Source organism: Aethalodelphis obliquidens, unplaced genomic scaffold (genome assembly GCF_003676395.1).
Source record: "Aethalodelphis obliquidens isolate GAN/ISIS:26980383/991018 unplaced genomic scaffold, ASM367639v1 scaffold38, whole genome shotgun sequence".
Lineage (NCBI taxonomy): Eukaryota > Metazoa > Chordata > Mammalia > Artiodactyla > Delphinidae > Aethalodelphis > Aethalodelphis obliquidens.
In genome coordinates this window covers 4,275,106-4,302,667 of record NW_020837982.1, presented here as the reverse complement: position 1 = coordinate 4,302,667, position 27,562 = coordinate 4,275,106, and the positions used below count along the sequence as shown (strand labels likewise).

Here is a 27,562-nt window from a genome sequence, read left to right as displayed (position 1 = left end):
TTTTTTGACCCCTTTTTCTTGCCCTTAAGGGTGAACCGAGGTGGCTCATCCATGAGGTTGGTGCACTACCATCTTGCCTGGGAGGAGACTTTTTTTCCATGTTAGAAAGGAAAGGTGTTTTCCGATTTTAAAACCGATATGGATCCCCAAACTCTTCTTTTTAACAAATGTTAAATTGAGGGCAAAAGTCATTTTAGAAAACATTTGAAAAGAAATGAACTTAAAAGTTTATAACCACGCAGATTAAAAAAAATAATGGTTCTTTATAAGTTGAAACGGTAGGAGAATGAATGTTAAATCCTGCGTGTCAAATTTGATATAAGCAGTTACTGAGAGCTGGAGAAAAACTGCTTTTCTATTGCAGATTTAATAGTACTTGAAGAGTGAAATTGGAATGTCAGCTTTTCCATTTTGGGGGGTGGTAGGGACTGATGGTGTGCAGTAGAAATGAACATTAAATTTGTTGAGTATTTAATCCTAAGGATTTGGAACAGTTTAAAAACTGTTAGAAACTATATAATACTAGATCTTTTTAACGTTAGGTTTTTTTCAACTTCAGGTGAAAAAAATCTTACTATGGTTACTTGGACTATAAGGCAGTATTACAGTTCAGATTGGAAAATTCAGTTTTGTCTGTCAGGTATTAATATACTCCTGCAGGACTCCTCTCTACTTATGGGGGCAGCCCCCGAACCATTCAAGGTGGCATCCTTCAAATTATAATAGTTTGTCTTATCCTGAAAGGGAATAAATAGGGGAAACTGGGTTTAGCAGTTCTGAGAGAATGTAAACAATTGGGGCGAGCAGCTTTTCTTGTGTGGCCTGGTCACACCACTGTTGCTTCAGCATGCATAGTGCTAATATATTAAGAAAACTTGTGAGGATTTTTGAAATGTGTCTGTAACGTGTCAAGGTGGGCTTTTATGACCCATTACCCATAAACCTGTAAAGAGTAACAATTTTTCTTTATCCAGAAGAGGGAGCAAGAGAGGGACAAATGCAAATTCATTCGGTAATTTCAGATACTAATCCAAAAGCTAGATTTATCAGAACTCCAGTTCTGCTGAGTCCTTTTGAAGTAGGGTTAGGTGCTTTAGCATGGCAACCCTAAATAATAAAAGCACTTGGAGACTTTTGATTTCTCTCAGTAATTCTATAGTGTTTACATTTTCTTTCAATATCTAATTTTTAAAAGAAAATGTCTCTTCGGCAGACTTTTTGCAACCAACAAAGTTGCCATGGGAAAATTTTTATATGGTTAAATGAGAAATATTTTTTGTTGTTAAAACTTGGGGGGCGGAAGTATAGGGGCTTCTGGGTGGTTTTTAAGTTGGTGATTTCTGATATCAGAGCCATTAAATAGGAAAAATTTTATTTTAAAGTCTTGGCTTTGGTCCAACTAGTTTGGACTTTGGATTCTTTATTTATTTTTGTGTTTAAGACTGCTTATGTTTGAGATCTGAAAAGTTATGACTAATTGGCCCAAGGGTACAAGCCTTTGTTTTAGCCTGTTAGTATGTTAAATAGTATATATAGTTCTCATTGGTCTAGAGTTGTGCACTGGTAAACTTGTATCTGTTAAAAAACGTTGAGAGTCTCTGTCGAAATTTCTGCTTTTCTGGAGAAAAATAAGAACCTTTTAGAAAACATCCTAAGCAGTGATCTCTGCTGTTTCATAGAATTTTTCCACCAAAAGTTTGATTTGATTGGCTATCATAGCTTTTTTAGCCAGCCAAAAAATAAAATGTACCTTTACAGAAGTTAAGAACTTCTACAAAATATATTCTCTCATGAAACAAGTTCTGTGCCACTACATCTCAAGAATGATTATGCCTTAAGTATGTTTTCTTAAGTTATTTTCTGAAAGTTTATATAATTTGCTCATTTCTCTGATGTGGAGTGACTTAAAATTATAGTAAACAGTGTTGTGAATCTTCTCAGTTTGTTCTGTTTCACATCAAGTTCTTTTAAAACAATGGTTCTCAGGCCTTAGAAAAAATCTTAGTGTCCCTTATACTCTTAAAGTATACAAAGAGCTTTTGATGTGGATTATGTCTATTGATATTTACCATATTGGAAATTAAAACAAATCTCAAGACAAGAAAATACAAGCTCATGTGCCTTTTAGCCTTGACAGGCTAAAGGCCCAAGAGAATGAATGAGAGTGACAAATTATTTATTCCTTTTGGAATACTAAATACTAGGAATACTAAATACTATTGGATTTCCCCCCCACCCCCTGAAAAGCTGCCTTAAATGAGTGTGAGTGTGTGTCTGTATCCATCCTTCTCTTGGATCATGTATCTGTTTCAAATGACTTGACCTCAAGATGCTTTAGGGAACATTTCACAGTAAGGTAGATAAGTTGTAATGCTATTTTACTAGTAAGGAAGTGAGAAAAGTTGTTGACCCGGCTGAATCACCTATAGTAATAAGCTGATTCTGGTGACTGAAGTTCTTAAATTAAACTTGAATACCATAACACTTTTTCAAATTAGATACGGTTCATTGTAGTTTTGTTAGTATCTTACTGAATCATTTGGTTAGGCAGTATGACATAGTGATGGGAAACCATGTTCCAGACAGACTGGAGTTCAGCTTTCCAGTTCTTCCACTTTGTGACTTGGGCAAGTCCCTTAATTTCTCTGAGAGTCTGTTTACCCAAATATAAAATGAAGAAAATGTATCTATAAGAGTTAGTACATAGGTGGTTGGGTTTCATACAGTAGTAGTATGATTTAATGTCTGGGAAGTGTCAATGAATTTAAGACCACTTTTTTTTTTTTGCGGTACATGGGCCTCTCACTGTTGTGGCCTCTCCCGTTGCGGAGCACAGGCTCCGGACGCGCAGGCTCAGCGGCCATGGCGCGCAGGCTCAGCGGCCATGGCTCACGGGCCTAGCCACTCCGTGGCATGTGGGATCTTCCCGGACCGGGGCACGAACCCGTGTCCCCTGCATCGGCGGGCGGACTCTTAACCACTGCGCCACCAGGGAAGCCCAAGACCACTTTTGAAAAAGTTCACAAGTGTTAGATTTTTGTTTCACAGAATGCAATAGGAACTGCTTATGGTGACCACCAGCCATGTATGGTTTCATATAAGTGGAATCTTTAATTTTGTTGTAATACTTAGATTTACTGTATCAGTATAACTTGATTTTTCCCAGAAGGTAGCTCTGTTCTTAATTGTAAAAAAAATTTTACTTATTTGTTTATATTTAAATTGTTTATTTATTTATTTAGGCTGCACTGGGTCTTCGTTGCGGCGCACAGTGTTTAGTTATGGTATGTGGGATCTTAGTTCCCCCACCAGGGATTGAACCTGGGCCCCTTGCATTGGGAGCATGGAGTCTTAACCCCTGGACCACCAGGGAAGTCCCTATAAAGGAAATTTTATAACAGCCTTGTGAGAATGATGGGAAGGTTGATCCTGTTAGGTGAGAGATATTATGCTTAAGATGTCATCTTCTTTCTGACCTTAGACTCTGGTTTGATACCAGGTCAGTTCTGTCTCTTGCTTAGTAAACTTCCTAATCTGTGAAATGGGACTGACAAGTGTTTTCTCATAGAGTTATGAAATAATAACATAAAGCTGAAGTCATAGTGTCTAGTGCGTTGTAAATGAATAGTTGTTAAGTGTTATGTATATATTGTAATTTTTTTAACCTTTTTTTCCCTAGGCTATGGTGAACTAAATGGTAATGCTGGAGAAAGAGAAATATCTTTAAAGAACCTGGGTTCTGATGAAGCCACCAACCCTATTTCCAGGGTCCTCAATGGCAACCAACAAGTTGTAGACACTAATCTGAAGCAGACTGTAAAGTCCAGCACCTTTGGGAAAGCAGGAATTAAAACCAGGAATTTCATTCAGAAAAACAGTATGGACAAAAAGAATGGGAAGTCTTATGAAAATAAATCCGGAGAGAACCAATCTGTAGACAAGACTGATACCGTAGCAATTCCAAATGGTGTTGTAACAAATAATTCTGGCTATATTGCTAATGGTTATATGGGCAAAGGAGCAGATAATGATGGTAGTGGATCTGAGAGCGGATATACCACTCCTAAAAAAAGGAAAGCTAGGCGCAATAGTGCCAAGGGTTGTGAAAACCTTAATTTAGTGCAGGACAAAATAATGCAACAAGAGACCAATGTCCCAACCTTAAAACAGGGACTTGAAACTTTCAAGCCTGACTACAGTGAACAAAAGGGAAATCGAGTAGATGGTTCAAAGCCCATTTGGAAGTATGAAACTGGGCCTGGAGGACCAAGTCGAGGAAAACCTGCTGTGGGTGATATGCTGAGGAAAAGCTCTGATATTAAGCCTGGTGTGAGCAGCAAAAAGTTTGATGATCGGCCCAAAGGAAAGCATACTTCTGCTGTTGCCTCCAAAGAGGACTCGTGGACCCTATTTAAACCACCCCCAGTTTTTCCAGTGGACAATAGCAGTGCTAAAATAGTTCCTAAAATAAGTTATGCAAGCAAAGTTAAGGAAAACCTCAACAAAACTGTACAGAACTCTTCCGTGTCACCATCTTCATCTTCATCCTCTTCGTCATCTACTGGGGAAACTCAGACCCAATCTTCAAGTCGATTATCCCAGGTCCCTATGTCAGCGCTGAAATCTGTTACTTCGGCCAGCTTCTCTAATGGGCCAGTTTTAGCAGGGACTGATGCAAGTGTGTATTCTCCTGGGGGTCAGCCACTGCTAACTACTGCTGCTAATACTCTAACACCCATCTCTTCTGGGACTGATTCAGTTCTCCAAGACATGAGTCTGACTTCAGCAGCTGTTGAACAAATTAAGTCCAGCCTTTTTATCTACCCTTCAAATATGCAAACTGTGCTGTTGAGCACAGCACAAGTGGATCTGCCCTCTCAGACAGATCAGCAAAACCTGGGGGATATCTTCCAGAATCAGTGGGGTTTATCATTTATCAATGAGCCCAGTGCTGGCCCTGAGACTGTTATTGGGAAATCATCAGATCATAAAGTGATGGAGGTGACATTTCAAGGGGAATATCCTGCCACTTTGGTTTCACAGGGTGCTGAAATAATCCCCTCAGGAACTGAGCATCCTGTGTTTCCCAAGGCTTATGAGCTGGAAAAACGGACTAGTCCTCAAGTTCTGGGTAGCATTCTAAAATCTGGGACTACTAGTGAGAGTGGAGCCTTATCCTTGGAACCCAGTCATATAGGTGACCTGCAAAAAGCAGACACCAGTAGTCAAGGTGCTTTAGTGTTTCTCTCAAAGGACTATGAGATAGAAAATCAAAATCCTCTGGCGTCTCCTACGAACACTTTGTTAGGCTCCGCCAAAGAACAGAGATACCAGAGAGGCCTAGAAAGGAATGATAGCTGGGGTTCTTTTGACCTGAGGGCTGCTATTGTATATCACACTAAAGGTAACTTATTTGTTTCCTATATGAAGGTTCTTACTGGTCATTTTAATGTACATTTATTGCCTGTTGTATTAAGAGTGAAATTTGGAAGCTACTATGAGATTCTTTAAGAATTCCAGAGCTTAGTTGAGAATAACAATGTTGATAAGCAGCTGATATCAGACTCTAATTCAGGGTCTTTGAAAACAGTATGGTTAAGGTTTAGAAGGAATGTTCACTTTTCCAACTTAAAAGTGTTTCTTTTTATATAGACAAGGATAATTGACCTCCTGCCTTTTGTTCAAGGAATATTAAATTTTTTCTTTGAACAGGTGTTGCCTCTCCTTTGCTTTTTATATCATATGCTGCTTTATTAGTGAGCTCACTTGTTTGTTCTAATTTGCTTAAAATGAGTAGGAGCAGTGTTTTGGAGGAGTCCAAAAAGGTGGAGTGTCAACTAATTTTTTCTCTTATAAGAAGGAATAACGGGTGCTAAAAGGTAGCTAGAAAATAATCAAACTACAATGGCAGGTACAATCATCATTGTATGGACCAGGGTCTTGGGAGTCTGCACCTGTCACAGCCCCAAAGCCCATGTTAAAAAAGAACCAGATACCTTTCAAGCTCCATGTTAATAATCTTCTTAGGATAAGGCTTATTTGTGTCTTAAGGAAAAAATTGCTATTTGGCATAACTAATTTAAATCCTTAAAATAATGTTTTTTTGGTTTGTTTGTTTTTGCAGTATTTTTGTAGCCGTTTTTTAAAATTTATTTTTTATTGAAGTATAGTTGAATTACAGTGTTGTGTTAATTACTGCTGTACAGCAAAGTGACTCAGTTATACATATATACATTGTTTTTCATATTCTTTTCCATTGTGGCTTATCACAGGATATTGAGTATATAGTTCCCTGTGCTATACAGTAGGACCTTGTTGTTTATCCATTCTATATATACCAATTTGCATATGCTAATCCCAAACTCCCACTTAAAACAATGTTTTTTGTTTCATGAATGATGTTTACAAATGATGTTACAAGTACCTCTGTGCTTTGGAGAACAGTGGTTTTCAGTTTTCCTTCTCTACCTCCCCCACCTCCCCTGACAGAAATCTATACCCCATGCGTGCATGCACATGCCTAATATATACTGCACAGTCCCATTTTTAACAGTAGCTCATTTAGGCAATGATTTGCAACTGCAGCGAAGAGATAGCATATCAGATAATAGGGGTAAGGTAATTACCATATTCTCCCTGGAAGAATCACTGCCTCATAGATGAATAACAAAGCTATTTATGTGACTTCTAAGCAAATTACCTAGTCTCCATACTTTAGCTGCAGATTGTAAGACATTTAGTAAAATAAGCAGATATCCTTTTAAATTTTTCTTCCTTTAAAAAATAGGAGTAAATAGTAGAATTGCCTTCTGGGAGTTTAGGAGTAGAAATCCTGGCAGATAAAATTACCTGTTTTCACTTTTCTCCAGCACTGCTCTTCGGAAGTAAATACGCGTTAATCAAGAGCTGGGTGTTTTTAGGAAAGTTAGGGTAAAAAAGAAATACTTAGTTTCTTAAGACATTGATTATATGTTAAATTCTGCCAGGGGAGTTGGGTGTTTTTGATATTTTCTGTGCCATCTGCCCTCCAGAGACCGCTGTACTTGGAAAATCTTTACTTTATACTGGTGGTGGTTGTGTGAGCCTGAGAAGATATCTGGTTGTGTTATGTTCTCCCACAACCTGGAAAAATTCTGGGACAAGTTGTTCCATTGGGAGCTTGGTTGTTGGTATTATGTATGATGTTTATTATGGAGAAATGCAGGCCTTTTTAAATGGCAGTATTAACTTCTGTTTTTTCTTAGGTATTCTGTGTATGCACTTGTCCTATAGATGGGCTAACTAACTGTGAAATCCATGGTATTTAGATAAGCTAAATACCCCTACATGGATGCAGTTGTACTTACTTTTGCTGAGGTAACTGAAAGATTTGCTTTAGTAAAGTGCATCAGTTTGAGTTTTGTAATTGGACATTATTGAGATGAAATTGGTATTGATTTTTTTATTTTGCTTCCTAGAACAAACAGGTAATATTCAGTTCAATTAGGTCCCAAAGTGGCAGGTTCTTTGAATTCCTACCAAATCCATTAGGTCACTAATTTTTCTTTTATTTGAATTTGTTTTGGTCACAACCTTTTGAAGATACGAAGATCTTTTTCTTAAAGGAAGGCTTGCCCTTTTTTCAAGTGTTCTAAAATTCTAAAAGAGGCAATAATCAGTGGGGCTTATTGGACTATCCTTTAAAAGAGCACTTGTATTATTTTCTTGATCCTTTAGTATGATCTTTAAATGTTCAAAAGTAAACTAGTACTGAGTAAGTTGAATGAAGTTAGACTTAGAATTGGAAGTTCTGTGCATACATCCTAACTTCAAAAATAAGCCCTTCAGCAACTTTATTTGGAAATAGTGGGTAGGAGGGTGCATTATGTCAGTTCGACAGGAATGGCACATTTTTTAGATTAAATATTAATTACCTGTGGTCTTAAACATTAGTTACTGCAGATTTAAAAAATCTGAATGTTTAGTTGAGGGATGTGAAATGAAGATACAGTGAGGCATAAAAAAGGAATTGATGGGAATTCTTGTTCTTGGGATTTTTCTTATAGCTTTTGATATAAATATGCTACTAACTTCTTAAGAAGTAAGACTTCTTAAGAAAAGAAGTCTTCTTAAGAAGTACTCTTCTTAAGAAGTAATCTTTGTGGTTTTGGGGGGAATATTGTACCATGACATAGCAGTACCAGTATTTAAGTTAAGAGGTAGGTCTTCTTCTCCTATTTATCTCAAGTGACACTTGAATTAAAACTTTAAAGTGATAATTTTTTAATTGATTATGAAAAACTTAAGTATATATAAGTATATAAATATATTTATGTATATTTAAAAATGGAGCCAAATAGTACAGTGAACCCCAATGTGCCCATCATCCAGCTTGAACATTTAGAAAACATTGTCATTCTTATTTCATCTACCCACCTCCACACTCTTAGGAGTTTTTAAAAGCAAATTCCAGGTATCAGCATTTTACTCATTGATACTTTGAGTATGTTAGGGTGATGGCTTTTAATGCACATACCCAAGACGTATAACCATTGCCACCTTCAAAGTAATTACTCAGAATGCTTAGTTAGTAGAACTCTTTGATTTGTTGTCAAAGGCTTAGAATACTAGATCCTAACTTTCTGAGGTGATATCTTTAGTTTTGAAATGGTCTAAAGTCATTTGAAGCCAAGAAGTAACATTGATTGGTGTGAGTTGTGTGGTTAATGTGTTAATTTAAACCAGTTAATTTATCTTGCCTGGCTAATACTGCACTAAAGGATATTAAGCATTCAAAATGCTGACATTTTGGAGTATTCATTAAATAATTTGATTTGATAAAATTTACCCAGCACATAGAGACGCAGGGGAGATAAATAGTGTAAGATTTAATTTTTGATGGTTGGGGTGAGTCAAAATGAAAGCTGTCTAGTATAAAATATTCCTAAGGCAGCTCTAGGCTATTGCATGAAATTTTAAAAAATTGTTTATGTATTACCTCCACAGGTGGCAGGTTTTTGGCATAAGTGGTTTGATCCACTTGAGTTGGGTCCTGGATTGAAAAAAATTTTTAACTCACTGGGTGGTTCTAATTGCCGACTAGGATTGGGACTCTAGGTCTATAGAGAACTTTCCTCAGCTTAATTCTTTTTTTTTTCTTTTCTGTCACAGTTTTCTGTACTTCTAAGGAGTTGTGCAATAATTTGTTTTCCTCTTAATGTTGTACCTACCATAGGCCTAGTTGTGAAAGACTTGCTTTCACAGGATGAGTCTTTTCCTTTAAAGAACTTCAGTAGAGGAGAAAGCAATAAACAAGTTTTAAGGCAAGGATTTTAAATGTCATAAGAAAGATAAAAATAAGAGATTTTAGTTGGGGGAGAGAGAGTTTCTTACTGGAGTAAAGGTAGGAAGAGTAAATGCAGGGTATGTTTTCCTGGAGGCAGTGGCATTTGAACTGGATTTTGATGGATGGGGGTAAGATTTTTGACTTAATGGAAATACAGAGAACAGAAAGATAAACAACAGAAAAGTTGGAAAACAAGTAAGGTAGGAAGATATCCATTTTGGATGTGGTGAGGGGATATAAAAGAGAAGGAAGGTAAATTGCTGCCAGATCATGGAGGTTTTTAATTTCCATCTGGAGGCAGGGGGAGCCACTGAATATCAGGGAGATAGGCAGGTAGAATGAAGTAATTTAAACTGACAAAAGACAGGGATTTTAATGCTATTCCTAATTCCTATGTACTTAGGCAAATCATTTATCATTTTTAGGCCTGGGTTTTCTAATTTTATAAAATAAGTATATCAGCCTTTGTTTTGTGTTACCAGATTGTGCTCAACTGCTGTAAAAACTGGGTTGGTATTAAACAATTGACTTGTAGATCTCTGTTCAGGTAGATTAATGTGGCACCAATTTGTAGAGTAGATTAGAAACCATTTTTCTGGTGACTAGAAGTAAAAGATTAGTCAGACTCTTGGAATAGTCCTGGCAGAGAAGTAACAAAGGTTTCCCCTTTGTATTTGCAGTCATGTGAATGTATTATTTATCCAAAAATGAACAAACATTTATTTTTTTTAAAGTTTTTAGATTGGGTAAGGGCAAGAGGGAACTGATAAATATTTCTACATCTGCAGGATAATGGGAAACAGGATTTTTAAAAAATTTTTATGTATTTTTTATACAGCAGGTTCTTATTATTTTATACATATTAGTGTATATATGTCAATCCCAATCTCCCAAGGAAAACAGGATATTGAGGAGGCAAGTTATGGTTAATTAAATTGATCCATAAAACTGATGGGAACTATACATACAGTTTATATATTTGTTCACAAAAAGATCTGAATATTAAATTTTCTCCCGTTAACACAGTGCTTAATAAGCCTTTTCACTGTATTGCATTTGCTCCATAATTGTGCCATCAAAGCTATCTTTCTAATATTCTTATTAATAGGTACCTGCAGATTTGAGTTTGGTTTCAGTCCTAGCTGAATATCCTATATTTGGGAAGAGTCCTTTTTTCCCCTTTCTGTAATATGGAACATATAGGAACGTATGTGACAAGTAATTCTTAATAATTGTGTGAGATCCTTTTTTCCCAGTGACTTTCCATTTTAACATCCATACTGGGTACTTGATTTCTCATTAATTCTGCTTTATGAGTACAGTAATTTGCTACTAATCTGGAAGGTAACTTGTAAGGAATTTAATAGAAGCTAAAATTTAACCCCTAGATTTCATTAGCTGAAGTCCTGAGGGAAGTAATCACCCATGCTATAAAAACAGAAATTGTCTATTACTTTCATAGTAGTGGCAGTTTCATTGTAAGCAACTTGAATTTTATATTTAACCTTTAAAAGTAATCTGGAATAGAATAAGTGCTCCAAGTTTCGATTGTGTGTATTTAGAGGTTGTCCAGACAATTCTGTTGTCTGTTGGTGTTGCTCCAAATTGGGAATGTAGGATTGAGATTGATACACTGAAGAGTTCATTAAGCATCTACTGAAAAGGTGGTGACTTAACAACTACCTTAATCAACTTTACTTGAAAATGTACGGTATTTCTTTATGGGTATAGTCAAAATGAAAAGAAAAAGAAAAGGGTGGGGAGAAACTTCTGACAAGCAAAAGAATAGGTAGGTAGGTACAGTGACTGGTTGAGAAGGAGGAAGTCAGGATAGCAAAACACAGTGTTGGGATAGCCAGAAATCATCAAAAGACAGGTAAATCTAAACTAGAGAAAAAGAATTTAAATTTATGCCACCACCCTTGCAGAATTTTACAGAAATTGATCTAAAATGTCTTAATAAGGGGTTGGAAGGCATGATTACTGATAAATTGATCTGGGGGTTCTCAGTTGTGGGAATCAGCTTGTTTTGCCTTATATATGATTTCTTTTTGTGGGGAGCCATTACGTGCTTCTTAAAATGTTTATAAATGATTTTTTTTAAATGTTCTATTAAACTGGGACAGTAGTATCTTTCAGTTTTAAAGGCAAACAGTTAAGCTTTTAGTTAGCTTTAACCCTCTTCAGTCTTTTTCTTTGAAGGATTTTAGAATTAGAAGATTAATCTATTTGGTTGAACCATATGAAATTGCTGTTTTTGTAGGTCAAAACAGGTTGAATAATAGCAGTTTCAAATGGGTCTACCTAAAACTACTTTTCTATATTATTACTTCCTTGACTGATTTATGAGTAGTATTCCGTTCAAATCAATATTTATTTACTATGTCAAGCACTGTGTGTGGTGATAAGCAGATGAAAAGAGAGGGTTCATGTTATTAAGGAACTCAGTCTGATGGGGAAACATATGGAAAGAAATTTATTACTAGTGTCATTCCTCTATAGAAAAATGCATTTAGAATATAGAGAAACTGCTAAGGTGAATGGGTGGGGTCAGGGGATGAGGGTAGTCAGGATTCAAAAAAGAAGTGAACGTTGGCTTATTTATTTGTAGAAGGAGAGTCAGAATATTTTAGGTGGAAGTGAAATAGTGTTTGAAGATTGCCAGTTATTCAGTTTGTTTCAAGGAAGGTGAATGGTGCAAGTTAAATCTTTAACTTAGTCATTGAATTTATTAATGTATCAGCCACTGTGTCAAATGCTAGAAATTTATTTTTTATTTCATTTCTTATTTTTGGCTGCTTTGGGTCTTTGTTGCTGCGTGCGGGCTTTCTCTAGTTGCAGAGAGCAGGGGCTTCTCTTTGTCGCGGTGCGCGGGCTTCTCATTACAGTGGCTTCTCTTGTTGCGGAGCACCAGCTCTAGGTGCAGGCTTCAGTAGTTGTGGCTCGCGGGCTCTATAGCGCGGGGTCAGTAGTTGTGGTACATGGGCTTAGTTGCTCCGTGGCATGTGGGATCTTCCCGGACCAGGGCTTGAACCTGCGTCCCCTGCATTGGCAGGCAGAGTCTTAACCACTGCGTCACCAAGGACGCCCTACAAATAAATTTTATATGAGACATACACAGAACCAGTCTCCATGTAGGCAAGTGGGAATCCATTGAAATGTTTTGAGCAGTGTGGTCACTTTCAGATTTATATTTTTAAAGGAAGAGAATTATAACCATGGTGTAGAAAATAGAAAGTGAGGCTCAGTTAACTGCATAAGAGAGCAGTTAAAAGACAACTTCAGAAATGTACATAGGATACCACTGCTTGAACCAGGGCAGTGGCACTGGGCTAGAGAAAAGGGGATAGGTAACTAGAAAGTTACAAATGTCTTAACCTTGGGTAAGAGTTGCAGTAGTTGAACACTCCCTCCCTGAATTCTCTAGTTTCCATTTCCTTAACTCTACCCACTCTTCCTACTTCCTGTATGTTTGATATAACCTTCCTGGTATCATTCTCTTTTTCTCAAATGTTGGTGCTCCTTCAGTCCCCTTTTCATGCTTTTGAACTCCTGGGTAATCTCATTTAATTCTGTTGCTGTGAATTAAGCTTAAGACTTCTTCAGCTGCTTTTATTGCTGAGTTCAGACCACGTATATTCAATTCAACATCACACCAATTCTGTGTTTGTAAAACTGAATTCATTTTTTTCCCAAAACCTGCTCTTTCTTTCTTGCCTTCTCTCTCAGTGAATTAACATACAATACAAATACAACCCTTATCGTTAGGTTTATATGGATCCTCTCTAACATCTCCATTCTTTTCTATCTCTAATACAACTGTCCTAAATTCTTTACTTATGCAGTAACATTTACTGGGCTCTTTTTCTGTATTGTCATTTCATCCATTCTCTTCAGCTGCCTTGAGGAATCATTCCTAATATTTAGTTAATAACCTCATATTTCTTCAGTAGGTTCCCTTCAGCGATGTAATTAAATAACAAACTTTTCTTTATGAATGCTTCGTGCTCTTTCCCCAAAATAGCAAAAAGGCATTTTTCTTTGTCTAAATCTTTCCTTCTTGATGACTTTCAGCTTTGTTCCCTGAATAGTGTTGTTCTTTGTCTGAATCTTTTCCTCTTAGTGACTTACTAAATTACCTGTGACTGCTAAAGCCTGGGTCAGGAAACTTGTTTTATAAAGGACCAGATAGTAAATATTTTAGGCTTTGTGAGCCAGTCTCTGTTGTTATTGGTTCAGCCTTGTACACAAAAGCGGTGGGCGTGGCTCTGTTCCAGTAAAACTTTATTTGCAAAAACAAGTGGTATGTAGAACCCAGTTGGCTGACTGCTTTAAATTAGCACACCTTGTTTAAAATACCATCAAGCTTTGTTTGTGCTGATGTTTCTTCTACCTAGAAAAGCTACCTACCTACTCTACTAAGCTCACAGAGGCAGAGCATTTCTTTCTGTTTTTGCATCTATATCCCTATCCCCTAAGTAGTGCTTTTTAGTCCACTTGGAATTAAGAACTTGTAGGTAATTGGACATTTACTACAGGAAGCCTTGAGATAGGGAACTACATAGAAGGTAGTCTGCTTTAGAAAATTGAATGTTACATTTTATTCATTTGAGTGGCATTACTAAATATTTGAATTTTTAAAATTTTGATACAGTAAAATTTCAAATTTGGGTGATGGTAGTTTAAATGATAGAATCATGACAAAATTGCCTACCAAGTTTGGCCCTGTGGCTGTTTCTCAATAACTGTTTACATAATTGGATGATGTGATTCCTGTTTTAAAAGAACTGGGAAGTTAGACGTGTGTGTGTGAGTGCATGTGTGTAGAAGAGGGCAGTGTTAAAAGTAAAAAGATCAATGTTATGCTATGTTATGATTCTGTATAGTTGAAGGTGCCTTCTGTAGGCTTCTTTATACTTGTTCAGCTTCTCTTGTTATAAAGTTAAACAGAAACTCATTTCATATTTAATGTCTGAATCCAAACTTTTGTAACCTAAAAGAGGGCAAAATGTCATTCAGTTCTTTCCCATGTATTCTCTGTCACTAGCTTCTTGTTAGTCTTTTTAGAGTGGTTGAAGCTTGGCATATAATCCTGCAAACAATATTTGATTTATTTCCCCTTCTTTTTCATCTTAACTTGGAGTTTCATGGAAACATTAAATTCTAGTCAAGGAGATCAAGTTGCTACTAGTTACAGAAGTAATTGATATTAAATAGCAGGAAGGGGAATTGCATTTATTTCTCAGTACAACACTGCAGATAATGCTGATTTCCTGGCTGGAAGCTAGGCTGGCCCATGACTAATTTTTTAGCTAAGTCAGCATCCCTTTTCCCTCCTCAGGAGTCATAGTCAAATTCACTACTCCAGAGCCCATATTTGAGGGTAATAAAATTTTCTTGCCAGAAATAATTTAAAATTATTAGAGTAGAATGTAAAACTGAATGTCCTAGTTGAAGCTAAGGAAATGTCTTCAATCCACTAAAGAAATGGGATGTTTGCAAATAGTTATTTTTGTCTTTATTCTAAATGTGTATGTTTACTCAGCTTTAGAAGTACAATAGTACGCTGCTACTGTGACTCTTGAATGTAGTGCCCTTCTCCCCCCCCCCCCCCACAAAAACAGGGTGGGGCAGCGGCAGGTTGAGGTTTTCGGCTGGGAAGAGAAAGGAAAATGTTATAGCATAGGCGGGCTATAACAATGAAAAGTTCTATTGTTCTTTTCTTTTCTCAACATACAACTAAATATAGATGTATCTTTGCATTAAGCAGACTTTAAATAATGAGCATCAAGTAATCTGTGTATACACAACTCAGGAATTTATCTGTTGCAAAATGGGAGATTTCTGTACTTTAAAAGGGGGAAAGGTGGTTGGATTAATTTTTTCTGTAGTGAGGTCAACCAAAGGAAGGCTTATCTTTGGACTTCTTAAAGTAAGCCATTCTGAGATGCAGAAGTTTGTAGATAACAGCTCTAATGACTATTGCAGCTACTCCTAATTGCCTGAAACTAGTGGGATTAGAAATTATATTGAAGTGATAGATACATGAGTGCCATGACTAGAATTCCTTTCCTGATATATCTTCTTTTTTTTCCCAGATTAGACTGGTTGCAATTCTCTCTCCTTAGACCTCCTAGGAGATGGGAATTTTCCTGCCAATCTTTAGATGGGCATCTGCTCAGCAATTTAAAGGCCATAGCATCCATCTAAGCTCTTGGACCAAGTGGCAACCAGTGCATTATTCCCAGTCTTTGTTTAATCAGGGAATTGCTGTGATACCTTGAATGGGATTTTATCTGGGTAATTCTTTGATCATTTTGAATAATTAACCCATTACTCCAAACATCCAATTTTGACAAATTTTCAAAAAATCTTAGCAGGTTTTTTAGAAGTGAGTTTGATGGGGTGGGGGCAGGGAGAATGTGATTCTACCATTCCCTGACCCCATCCATTCACATAAAACAGAAAGTAATAATTTTAGATCTAGACGACACTTACTTCCTTTTAGCCCTGGGGAGCTATTATATTGTACCTTAACTATAACCCATGTTCAGATGTATCTGATATTAATGAGCTCCAGTTTTATTTTTCCTTAACTATAATTGGTTGCTGATAAGTTATAGAATACAATTACAGACAGTCCAGTTATACAGAATAAAAATCACCTTTTTGTCTTTTCAAAATGGTAGTTATAGGGCCGTGGAAGAGCACTTATTCTCAGTGTTAGTTATAGGTCATTCCCATTACTAAGTAGTTTTTGTTTACATTAATCTCCTTTCAAGGAACAGTTCTTAGGTTCTTGTGGTGTAATAGTCGTCTACTGTCTTATTCCTCAAGGCTTCAAATATCCCTTCTGTGAAGCTTTTTCTTATGCTTCCAGGTAGAGTTTTTCTTGCCCTCTCTCTGTATGTCACTACAGTTTGGTCATGTACCTACTTCCCTTATTCTAAGATACTAAAATAGGCACATTGTAAATGATCACATTTGAATGGAATTGGAACAGATAAGGGTTGTGTGTTATTAATAAATAGGTATGGATTGACATTTTGACCTTATGGGTTAAGAAGAGTAGGTTGGGTTTGTAGGAGAGAACTACTTACCTATAACAGAGTTAAGTAAAATTTTAATAAGGCATTTTAAGTGTCAAGCTTAATTAAATTTGATGAATGCTTCATTCAAAAGACGTCGGCACCTTGTTGAAGGATGATGGGTTGACAAAAAATACTTGGTGTTTTTTAATAACAATGAGCTATTACCAAAAAATCATTTTATCTGTAGCATGCATGTGCATATCTTTACTGTTTGTGCAGACAGATTGTTCTCTTGGCAATTTGATTTCAGGTAATAATTGATTTTCTGTAATCAACATTTAAGGCCATCTCAATGACACGCTCAAGAATTAAAGGAAAATATGAATATTTTGTCTGGGTTTCATAGAACCCAGCCCTACCGCCAGCCCAGCAATAATCCGTCTAGGTTTTTTAGGTTTAAAGTGAAAAGCATAGCTTTAAACTTTGCTCTACAAAACTTGGTGTATAAAAGTAATCCTTTTTTTCCTTCTTTGCAGAAATGGAATCTGTTTGGAATTTGCAGAAGCAAGGTAAGAATGGTTAGGTTACCTAAGATGTCCTTATGGCCAGTCTTTATCTGTATTTGTGTGATAGACAAAGGGTAGCCTAAGAACTGAAATTCATAGTTCATAAAAATATTAGCTGTTTTAAAAACCTTATTTGTACTGTATATTCTCTGCAAAGAAGGTTAGAAATCTACAGAATAGCAGATTAGCTTCCTTCACTCCCGTAGACAAGATGTGAGTAGCAGGAGGGCAGAGGGACTGGATAATCCACATCTGGATAATTTGGAATTTTAAAAAAACTGAAAATTGCTTATCTTAATTATTGAGTGCTTTATTTCCAAATACAATAAAATATGTTAGTTGTGGGATACCTGAAATAAAGTGAGTATTGGTTTGGAGAGTCAGTCACTAATAATAGATTTTGGCTTTCAGAGCCCTGTAAGCCCACTTACAGGGCAGGATCCCACTTGCCATGCACCTTGCTAGTTAAAATAAGTGAATTTCAGATGAATGTGAAAGTCCTAGAATTTCAGAACTTGAAGGCATTAGAAATTCTGTTTTCTTACTACAAATTAGGAAACTGAGGCACAGAAGGGTTACTATATAAACTAGAAAGTGTCCGGACTAGAAAGTAAGATTCCCCGATTTTCCAGCATTGCTTCTTCTTCCATCCTCTCTCTTATTCTTAGGCCAGGTCTTTTTTGTCTAACACAGCCATGACCTGAAAATAACTAGCAAGCTCTTAAATTATTTTGAATTGCTTTCTGTGTACCTCCTTATTCAAACACACATTTAAAACATAGACTAGAAAATATACCCTGCAGAAGTAGACCTACCTGTTTTTTACTCTAAAATGGTTATTAACTATTAAGAATTGAGCGTTGCCTTCCTGGCAAGCTGCTAATGGATGTCCCTTGGAGTTCTAGAAAGGATATTGTTTCTGGACTAAGTTAGATTGATTCTTAGCCTCAGGTGAGCTTGAATTCTTCGATATTATTTTCAGGCCTTTATACTTTTCTATTAGGTTGACAAGTTTTATTTTCATTAAAGCATGTGTACTTCAAAAAGTTCTTAGGGTAGATAGACATAGTATGTAATAAAAACATTGCTCTCCAGAAGAGGGGGGCATACAGATAAATAATGGGAATTTAAAATAACACTGGAGTCTTTGCCCAGACACATTCTGACTGTTTTATACTTCAACCTAGGATATCCACAGGTTTTTGCTGTTGCTGAGGATAAAGTCTGGTGGTGCTATGGGAAATTAGAGGGAAGAAATAAGTAATAATTAGGACGGAACTGGTAGTTTTGCTTTAATTTAACCTGAAATTTTTGGTGCTAGGTGTTTCTTGAACAGTTCCTTAATAGACAATCCACATTTCTTAAATAAATTTTGACTTCCTTTTGCTGAGAAGAACAAAAGAAAATAAATCTAAGTGTTTACTTTAGTATTGGATTATTGATGACTTAACCTTTGTCTGCTTTTTTCAAATGTGCTACTTTTATAATCAGGAGAAGCACATTGTCCTGGTTAATTGAACTCAACCCTCTTAACCTGTAGGCGTTGAGGCCCCTCACTGGCTCGAGGACCTTTATGCTGGGAATCCATTGAGGTGGATTTATTTGAGAAAAAGTGAATCACACATGTGTTGATACAAAGAGGAAATGGCCTTTAAATTGTGTTTTCATAAAAGGAGTTTACATGATGATGGTTATTTGGGATTTGTTTTTTGAACATGGGCATTTGGGGATTTCAGACTTCGTTTTTATTTATGTGTTTATTTTTTAAACTTCCCTCCAGATCCCAAAAGGATAATCACTTACAATGAAGCCATGGATAGTCCAGATCAATGAAGGACCAGACTGCCTATTTGTAACCTTTCTGCAGCATTAGAGCCACCGTTCATGGGGGACACAAGGCTTTTATGCTCCTAGATCTTCAACGCAGCAGAGGAACCATAAGTAGAATCACAGGATAATATATACAAATATATATATATATACATATATATATATAGTTATTTAAAAAAAAGGCACCTGAAAGTAATTAGACTTCTTAAGGAATCAAATTTATTTCAAGAGACTACACATGGTTATTTAATCTCTGGTACTGAATAGTTTTTTTTCTTTTTTCTTTTGTTAGTTTTCGTTTTTAAGTGTGAATGCAAGTGATTAATGAATATGGACTTATTAACAAGCGTGGTTCTAAAGTTCCTGCTGTCATCAACTTGGGCAACAAATGACCCACTGGAAAGGCAAATCCACTTAAAAGATCTCTGTATCTTGTTCTGTGACTAAAGTGATACACTAATCACGGGGAACCCAGAATGATTCAACATTTTTCCCCACTCCTCCCTTGATCTTTTGGTTATACTATGAGCCCTGCGAGAATGCTGGATAAAATGCCTTGAAGTTTGCAGGGGTGTATTTTTTTAGAGAATATGATTTGCATGTCTTGCCAGGAGCTAAGCAGCCTCTGTGGGGTGTTGGGGAAATATTTTCTTTCTTTCCTTTTATTTTTTTGTGGGGTGGGGATAGGGGAGGGCATTGAAGTTCTACAGTTCTGGAATAGTTGGTGGTACATAGTTCACTTGGCTTTGGTTACATATTGGACTTTAATAAGTAAAGAATCCATGAGTGTCATTTAAAGAAAAGTTACAGAACAAACAATTGGCTTTAGATATTTAATATGGAAAAATACTCCTGTGCCCATATTTTAATGTAATTGTGTAAGTGGGAGCAAAAATATATTCTGCTTTTCAACTGTAGGTGCTCCGGACTTGCTCTCTGTCACTAACACTAAATGTGCTGTTTTTCTTGTTTTTCATCAAACATCTGAAGAGAAGCTTCTGTACCTTTCTGTAAATTCTCTTTTAATTTCTCAGAAATAATCTAAAGGGGGAAGAAAAAAGTCCATGAAAACTATGAAACTTCATGTTTTTAGCCAGTGAGGAGGTAATAAACCCTGCCTATAGAAGGTGTGTTTCCATTCAGACTATACTTCTGAGCTTATTAGCTTCTGATTATATCTTAATAAATATATTTTAATACTAGAGCAAATGGGTTTTTTAAAGAAAATAATGTGAAATTCTGGAAATTTTCTTTTGGGCAGAGAAGAGCATTAGCCCTGTCTTATCATCACATTACCATCCTGTTGCACTGCAGCTTGTATATAGCATGCTAAAATAAATTTTTTTGTGTGTGCAGAAACTAAGGGTCCAATTTAAGATTGGGTGGTGTTAGTGGCGTAAAAACAAGTTCTCTGGCCTGACATAGCATTGCGTCACACACACATAGAAATTAGTATATCCATGTATGTCAAATACAGGTTAAAATAGCAGGGCATTTATATAGAGAGATGTAGTCTTCTAATAAAAGTAGACTGGATCCCCAGGGGTATTTGGGGAGAAAGTAACTACTTTTGCTCAACCCTTTTGCTTAAGAAATGTCCAGTTTTGAGCGACTGTAGTATGGATGAGTTTTCTTGTTTTGTTGATTATTTGAGGCTTTTAACAAGTAGTTTGTGAAAGAAGCTGTTGGACTCAGCATAGAGTAGAGAAAATATCTTTATAGTCTGGATTTCTGCCCTGCTTAGATTTTAAAAGTATAAGCATGGATTGCCAATTCCACTTGATGTAAACAAAACTTTTATACATAATATATATATATAATAACTTATTGTATCAGTCCAGGTTCAGAAACTTGTGGTAGGCCAGTTCCAGATAGTTTCATTTCCCCTGTAAACTGTATCACTTTTACAGATATTGTAATTTTCAAATGTATAATATGTTTACAGATGTGCCCTGCATTTAGTCTGCCTTGTTCTATTTTGATTTTTGTTGAGTCTCCTGCCTGCTTGCCAAAAGCTAGGATGCTTCAGGCCCATGTACAATTGAAAGCAGAGGCATCCTTGAGCTTTAAAGCATTGAACAAACTGGAAAATGCATCATACCACATACTGAAGTGAAAGAAGTCTGTGTTTTTGTGTTTTTTTTTTAAATAAAAATTTTCAAAAGGTTAAAAAAAAAAGATACAAGGTTGATTAAAGGAAAAAAAAAAGGCTCCAGTTTGTTTTACAGGTTTTAAAGTTCTGCTGTGTGTTCAATTGCCTTGTGTAACCACTTGTCGCCTTAGGGCCAAATTCTCTCCCTCTCCCCTTGTCACCCTCCTTTTTTTAAACATCCATTTTGCTTACCTGGAATTTGAAAGCTCTCTGTGTCACAACTCACAAGAAACTTTCTGGGTTTGTGATATACAGAGGTTGAATGAATATATATTTTAAAAGGAAAAAAAAAAAAAAACAGCCCGCATCTGAATTTTTAATTTAGAAGCAACACTTACTTGAAAATACCTTTTGAAAGTTGTCATTGCTTTCCTACTTCCCTTCCACATCCCTCAGGCCTCCATGTTTAGAGAAGCCAAAAAGAGAATGTACCCCATCTCTGTGTCTGTCCAAAGGTTTTTGAGTCTCACTTCTAAATGAAACAATGCAACATTTCACTTTGATTTCCCCACTGAAATTTCCTTGATTATATGGTTAGAGGTATAGAGTTAGGGATGTCTCTTAACCTTCTGGAACCCTAGTGCCCCATAATTAACTGTCAGTATTTTGGGGGCATTGGGTTAATGGACTTACTTGCCTAGGTACAAGCAGGACTTTTGAGACATGTCTCCTTTGTGCTGTTTGGTAACACTTAACTCTACTTGTCGCAATCTTTCTTAGGTCCTCACACAATTCCTTACAGAGCACTTATTAAAAAAAAAAATTTTAAGAGTTGATGTTTTCTGATTATTTTGTGTAAGCTTCAGCTGTGATTAATTTAGCACATTTAAATAACATTGATGTGTTATTGTTCGGTATAAAGAATTTTTCTTCAACTCAGAGTATTAGTACTGTAGCATAAACCAAATACAGTCTAGAGGGGATTTTTAACATCCCTCCATTATAAAGACTGAAAAGGTGTGTGTCTGTGTGTGTGTTTGTTGAGTGCTTGTGTGTGTGAGAGAGAGGGAGATATTAAAAATTAGTAAATGAATGTGTGTAAGACATTATATTAGTATTCAGAGAATGAACTTGTATTTATTTTGTGCCATTTGTTTTCATTACACAGAATAAAGTCAGGTGGTTTTAATCCTTAAAAGGGTAGTATTTGAAAAATGGCACTAAGAATGAAATCATGACCTATTTTTTTAATAGCTATGAAGATACTAATTAAGGGTGAAGATTTCTTTTTAAATCTGTCTTGATTGTAGGTGTCTGTGTCACATACCACTCTCTTGTAGATGTCTTGAATAATTCCCCTTCCCCACAAAAGACAGGGTGTATTTATCTTTCTCTTCATTCACCCTACTTTGCTGAACTGAAGTTAATTCCATAGCCTTTCCTCTGACTTCAGTAATAATGAGCTTTCACATACAATGTATTTACAGCATCTGTAGTCAGCCCTTCCTCCTCCTCTACTTTCTAGGAGTGGATAGACAATAACTAGGAATTTGTTAATGGCAGTTTGTTTTTCCTTAAATGGCTGGAGAGGTTTAGAATTTTGCTGTTTTCCTTAATCATCTGCTTACCCTAATCATCACAGAATCTGCAAAAACTTTATAAAGGAAAAAAAGTGCTGCATTGTTTTTTCAAATAACCGTTTCTAGGGAAAATATGACAAACCTCAATGAGTGTTGTCCACAGTACAAAATGTGTTTCTTTCACAAAACATTACATAGCAGTGGTAGTTCCGTACTTGGTTGTTAGGCTTGTTGCTAACCCAGTTGGAGGCATCTAATGGTTTATTTTTTGCTGTAAACTTTTTTAGTGAAATTGTATGTCATGTACCGAATGGCCACAGTCAAGGAAATTTAGAAGAGGACTTTGAATAAGGAGGAAGTCATTCTTTCAAGGCTTTCTTCCTCAAGTTCTAGAAATAGATTAAAAGTCTACACTTTCCAAGGATTATGAGAATAGTTATGCCACTGAGCCATATCCTCAAATAACACATGATCCCTCTTGTATACCTGTGCTAACTGTGTAAAACAGACACTATAGTGGGACAAATACATATTATGATCAGGTCTGTTAATGCTGCACCAGTTGTAGATTCTGATCAGGCAGTGTCTTTTAATAGTCCTACCCATAATTTTACTGTTGAATTTTTAAAAGAAAGGGTAGAATTTGCTCAGCTTTTTTCCCCAAAAAATGTTGATATTTGTTTAAAGGGGAGGGGCAGAGGATAAGACTAAAAGAATAATAACTGCTTTATGTTTGCAGAGATGCATTAGGTTATCATTAGTTCTTAATATTGATGTTATTTTCATTAATGTAATTAATTGACAGAGCACCAGGATTCTTTTATTTTGAGAAAGATGGGCTTCTGCTTTAAGTATCTTAAAATGTTTCTATTTAAATATACATCAATCTGTTCAGATGTGTGAGAACCAGGACCACCCTGGGTTGGTTTAAAGAATGATGAATCATTGGCTTCACTGAAAAGCAAAATTTCACTTCACTCAAAATTTACCGAGTTTTAAACTAAACTTCACACCATTTTACTACTCAAGAAGGGTCTTACGAATAGAGTTTTAAGTTGTCTACACGATAAAAACACTCAGTGAAGCATGAATGGTATATTGCTTTTGCATTACTGGGAGTGTCAAATAGCAGTTATGTGCTAGAAACCTATGGAACAGCCATCCTCACAAGTGGGTTTGCTGATTCAGACTTCCCTATTTATCCGTAAGATTTTGTTTATGTCCAGAGTTCTAAAGCCATTTTATAGTACTGCAGTATCCCTTTTCTGCAGCCTTGTTAAAATAGCTACAGACATTTTCCAATTCAGTTTCACTTTGATTGCATATCAAAATTTTACTCTGTAGACCAACAAAACCAACTTGAGGTAAATTGCAGAGCTTTCCATAAATCCTTTTCTCCTCAGGTGCTAAACAAAGGCTCCAAAAATGGATACTGCTTTAGTAATGTCTGCTTTATTCTTAAATATTTCTTTTGCTAGGTGTAAAGATTTGGTGTTAACAAAAGTGGTTTAATATGTAAATATGAACGAATGCCTTTAGTTTACCCGTTTGTTTCCTTTATCCTCCGTGGAGGAGGATCCTTTCATGATACTGAATACGTTTCATTAGGTATTGTTGCATTTTTAGGATGAGAATACAACTATTTTCTGTCTTGGATTAATCCTGCTGCTGCTATGAGAAACTGAAAATTCAAGAATGTGATGCACTTTTTACATTACTATATACCATACCTTTATAGGTTGCTTTGATACCTTTCCTGTAGCACAGCCACTAACGAAAGTGAATGAATTTAAAAATTCTCTTTGTGGGGGGAATCAGTACAAATTATTTATGGTATTGGCCTATGAAGGACATTAACTTAGGAAAATACAAATTCTGTTAGTATTACACGTTTTGGCCTTAAAATGTCTTCTACTACTGAAAATCTTTTAAATCTTAATTTTGCTTCTGTTATTCCCTCTGCCTCAAAAAGAGGAGTTGGGAAGAATGGCTTAAAGGAAGTATCATTGGTTTGTTGCTGATCTTTTAGAAAGAAAACAATTGTCTACTATATATACTGGGAGCTTATTTTTGTTTGTATACAGAGGAGAAATAATGTTGCCCCAAGCCAATCCGATTTAGTTTAATCAAATCAATCAAAACCAGCTATTCTTCTCTAGCGTACTTTTACTTAGGAAAGATAAACTTATGCTACTTTACAAGAGGAAAAGTCATTTCTCAAGCACGTACTCAAACTTGAAGGAGATTGAACCCAATATGATGGAGGAAAAACACCAAATGGGGTGGAAGAATAAGAGAGATGTGGTCCAAAGCTATCTGATTATATTTTGATGTTGCCAATATTGCAAAGCCAAAATTTTAATTTGCTTATTTAATATATTTGTTGGCCAGAGATCTATTTTTATATCAATGTGCCTTGCATGTATATTAAAAAAAAAAATTGGAAAGGCCATGTTACAATGCCTGAGATAGTTGATGGTTCTTACCACCTCGCTAATTTTTATGCAGTATGAAATGCTCATTCTATCACCCAACTGGTGCTCTCTGTTTAAAGTTACAGATCTCGTCACAAACTGGAACTATTTTATAAACTGGGAAGTGATTTGATTTACTTTTTTGGTTGTATCTTTTCCTTTTTTTTTTTTTTCAGTTCTTAGTCTGTTAGTGGCTGTTCTGTAGTGGGAAATAGTAAAAGGATTCTTCACTTTCTTTCCCTCCCCGCTCAGCACCTTTTTCAAGTAATGTGATGACACCATTTCTTGTGTGCTTTGAAAGAAGTTTCAGCTTGCTGTTTCCTTTAGTGTTATAAAAAGCATTGTTTGCAAAATCTAGGGAGATAATGGAGTCCACTTTCATTTGGAATTCTATGTGAGCTATGATCCAAGTTATTGGCTCTTTCCAACTTTAAAATTTTTTATTGTTAAAGCACCTTACTTAGAAAATTTTAAATATTTATGTCTGCAACAATTGTCTCAAAATAATGAACTGTGCAATTCTGTCATTAAAAAAAAGAAAAAAAAGATCTGAACTCTCCCTACTGTGACTTGTTAGTTTCTCTGTATTTCCTGCCAGTGTAAATGTGAAAAGCTTTGCTTGCATTACGTTTTAGAAATGCATTTTGCACACTCGAATTTTGCCGAAGCTCCATGAAAAGGTTAGATCTAAGTAGATGAATAAAGCTATGCACATGTCTTGAAAGTTTAATTTGTGTGTCATTACCAAAAGTGACCTGTCCTTATTACTTTGCTGCTCTTAGCTTTACCATGTTTAGAAACATGGCTCAAAGTTAGAGTTCTGGGCTAGCTCATCAGTGGAACTAGAAGAGAGGAAAATTGGCACCTATTTTAATAACATAGGTTTAAAATGAGAGCTTGACTCATGTCTACTAAAGGGCTTTTTTTGGAAACAGGGCAGTTTTATCAGCTTTCCAAACTGTTGGATACTCTTCAATGAAATTTTCGTTGATTTGATCAAATAGAAATGGGAAGTAATTGAAACTGAAGTGAAGGAAGGACCTTTGCCACATGGAGTTCTGTGACAATTCTATATTAAACCTCTAAACCTGGTTTAAAGGTAGGATAGCCTTTTTACCTTTGCTTTAGCATAAATTTGGTTTACTGAATGAATGACTGACTTGAGATAAGAATCATTCAATTCTTTAAAGATCAAAGCACAGGTTAAAGATGATGTGTATCTTTTTAAAACTGCCCAAGCTGATTAGAACAGGTTAGAAACTGAGCTGATTTGGTTTAATTGCTGCAGTCTGCATGTACTAAATAGCTTTACTTCACATATATGTGTACTTAAAGGTTGTGTAGATGTACTGGCCAGGTTTTGTCAAATCATCTTCTAAAAGATTGTTTTATATTCTCTTCCGGACCTTTGTAGAAGAGGCTAATATGTTTAAGTAGAGATAATACTAATGGTATTTTCCCCTTGCTCCTAGATATAAAAGAAATATTTCTGTTTTATAGCTTTTTCCTATGTATAGAAGAATATTACTTCTCTATCATCAAGTGTGCTCTTAATGTATGTTGTTGTCTTTGAAAACACAGCAAAACCCTTCTATACCTTCACTGAAAGTGACAGTTAAAATCTAAGTCTACTAATCAAGATGTGAAAGGTGGCCCATAATGCATGGCCTTAAAAGGCATGAATGCAGGAGTATAGCATCATCTTTGATGGCTATGACTACTCCTCAGCATCTGTCAGTGGTTCACATGTTCAGTCTTAGAACATTATTGGAGGAGCAAAGTAATTTCTGTGTCTTGTGTGCATCAGCACTTAGGAGCTGAGTTACCTCTTAATCTGGGGGAAAGGACAATTAATGGGCTACAATTATGTTAGAGGATTTTTTTCCTTCCATCTCCCAATTTAAAAAATGTTTTTTCAGTGTTTGTTTTGACCAGTCCAGAATGATAGGCCTTTTCTAGATACAAGAACAGTGGCCAGAAATTTACCCTTTTGCTAAATGCTTAGGTATTTGCCATAGCTGTTTCTGATGTCATGGATTCTGAGGAAGTGTCAGTTACATGATGATCTTCCTTTATTGGTGTCTTACTTCATGTTCAGTGTTTTAAAAATACAAATTACAAACACTCTACATCCATACCCAGATTTACTTATTTTATCAGGAAAAAAAACTTGAGAAATTTGTAGATCAAATTAAGAGACAATAAGTGTACATTGTTGAATAAAAAATTTTAAAGTTTCTGAGGTGTTTGTGTTATCATCTTTTGTGTGCTTTAATTCAAAAAAACTACTGAAAACTAAGTTAAGATCATGACATTGATAAAATTTTTTTCAAAGTGTCAAATGTACAAATAATTTAAGTCTTAAATATAGCATGGTCATAGGTCATGGGTTTTTTTCTAATCATACAGGCTATTAAGGTACTTAAGAATTGCCATATGTATGGAAAAATCGGTTGTGAGAGCAGCTATCCTGCCTTTTGTCATGACATTGAGCCTTATGTTCTTCCAGTTGAAATAAGAAACTGAAATTGAGCTGAGCAGTTAAGCAATATGGCAATGCATATTTGAGAAACTTCCTAAGTTTGTTTAGCATTGATTTGTCACAAGTGAAAAAAAACAGTGCTAACATCAACATTAGAGTGGGGGTTAGAAAAGATGAAAAAA

General features: G+C 35.9%; 1 protein-coding gene across 1 annotated transcript in view; it reads left to right on the top strand.

Annotated features, from left to right (window-relative positions):
• The window catches only part of NUFIP2 (nuclear FMR1 interacting protein 2), a 28,982-nt gene extending 1,845 nt beyond the window's left edge, over positions 1-27,137 (top strand). Inside the window, exons 2-4 of the mRNA XM_027130493.1 lie at positions 3,680-5,404; positions 16,893-16,925; positions 18,703-27,137. Coding sequence (XP_026986294.1) covers positions 3,680-5,404; positions 16,893-16,925; positions 18,703-18,755 — 1,811 coding nt within the window. The 3' untranslated portion in view covers positions 18,756-27,137. The remainder of the gene's footprint in view (positions 1-3,679; positions 5,405-16,892; positions 16,926-18,702) is intronic.
• The last annotated feature ends 425 nt before the right edge of the window (positions 27,138-27,562 follow it).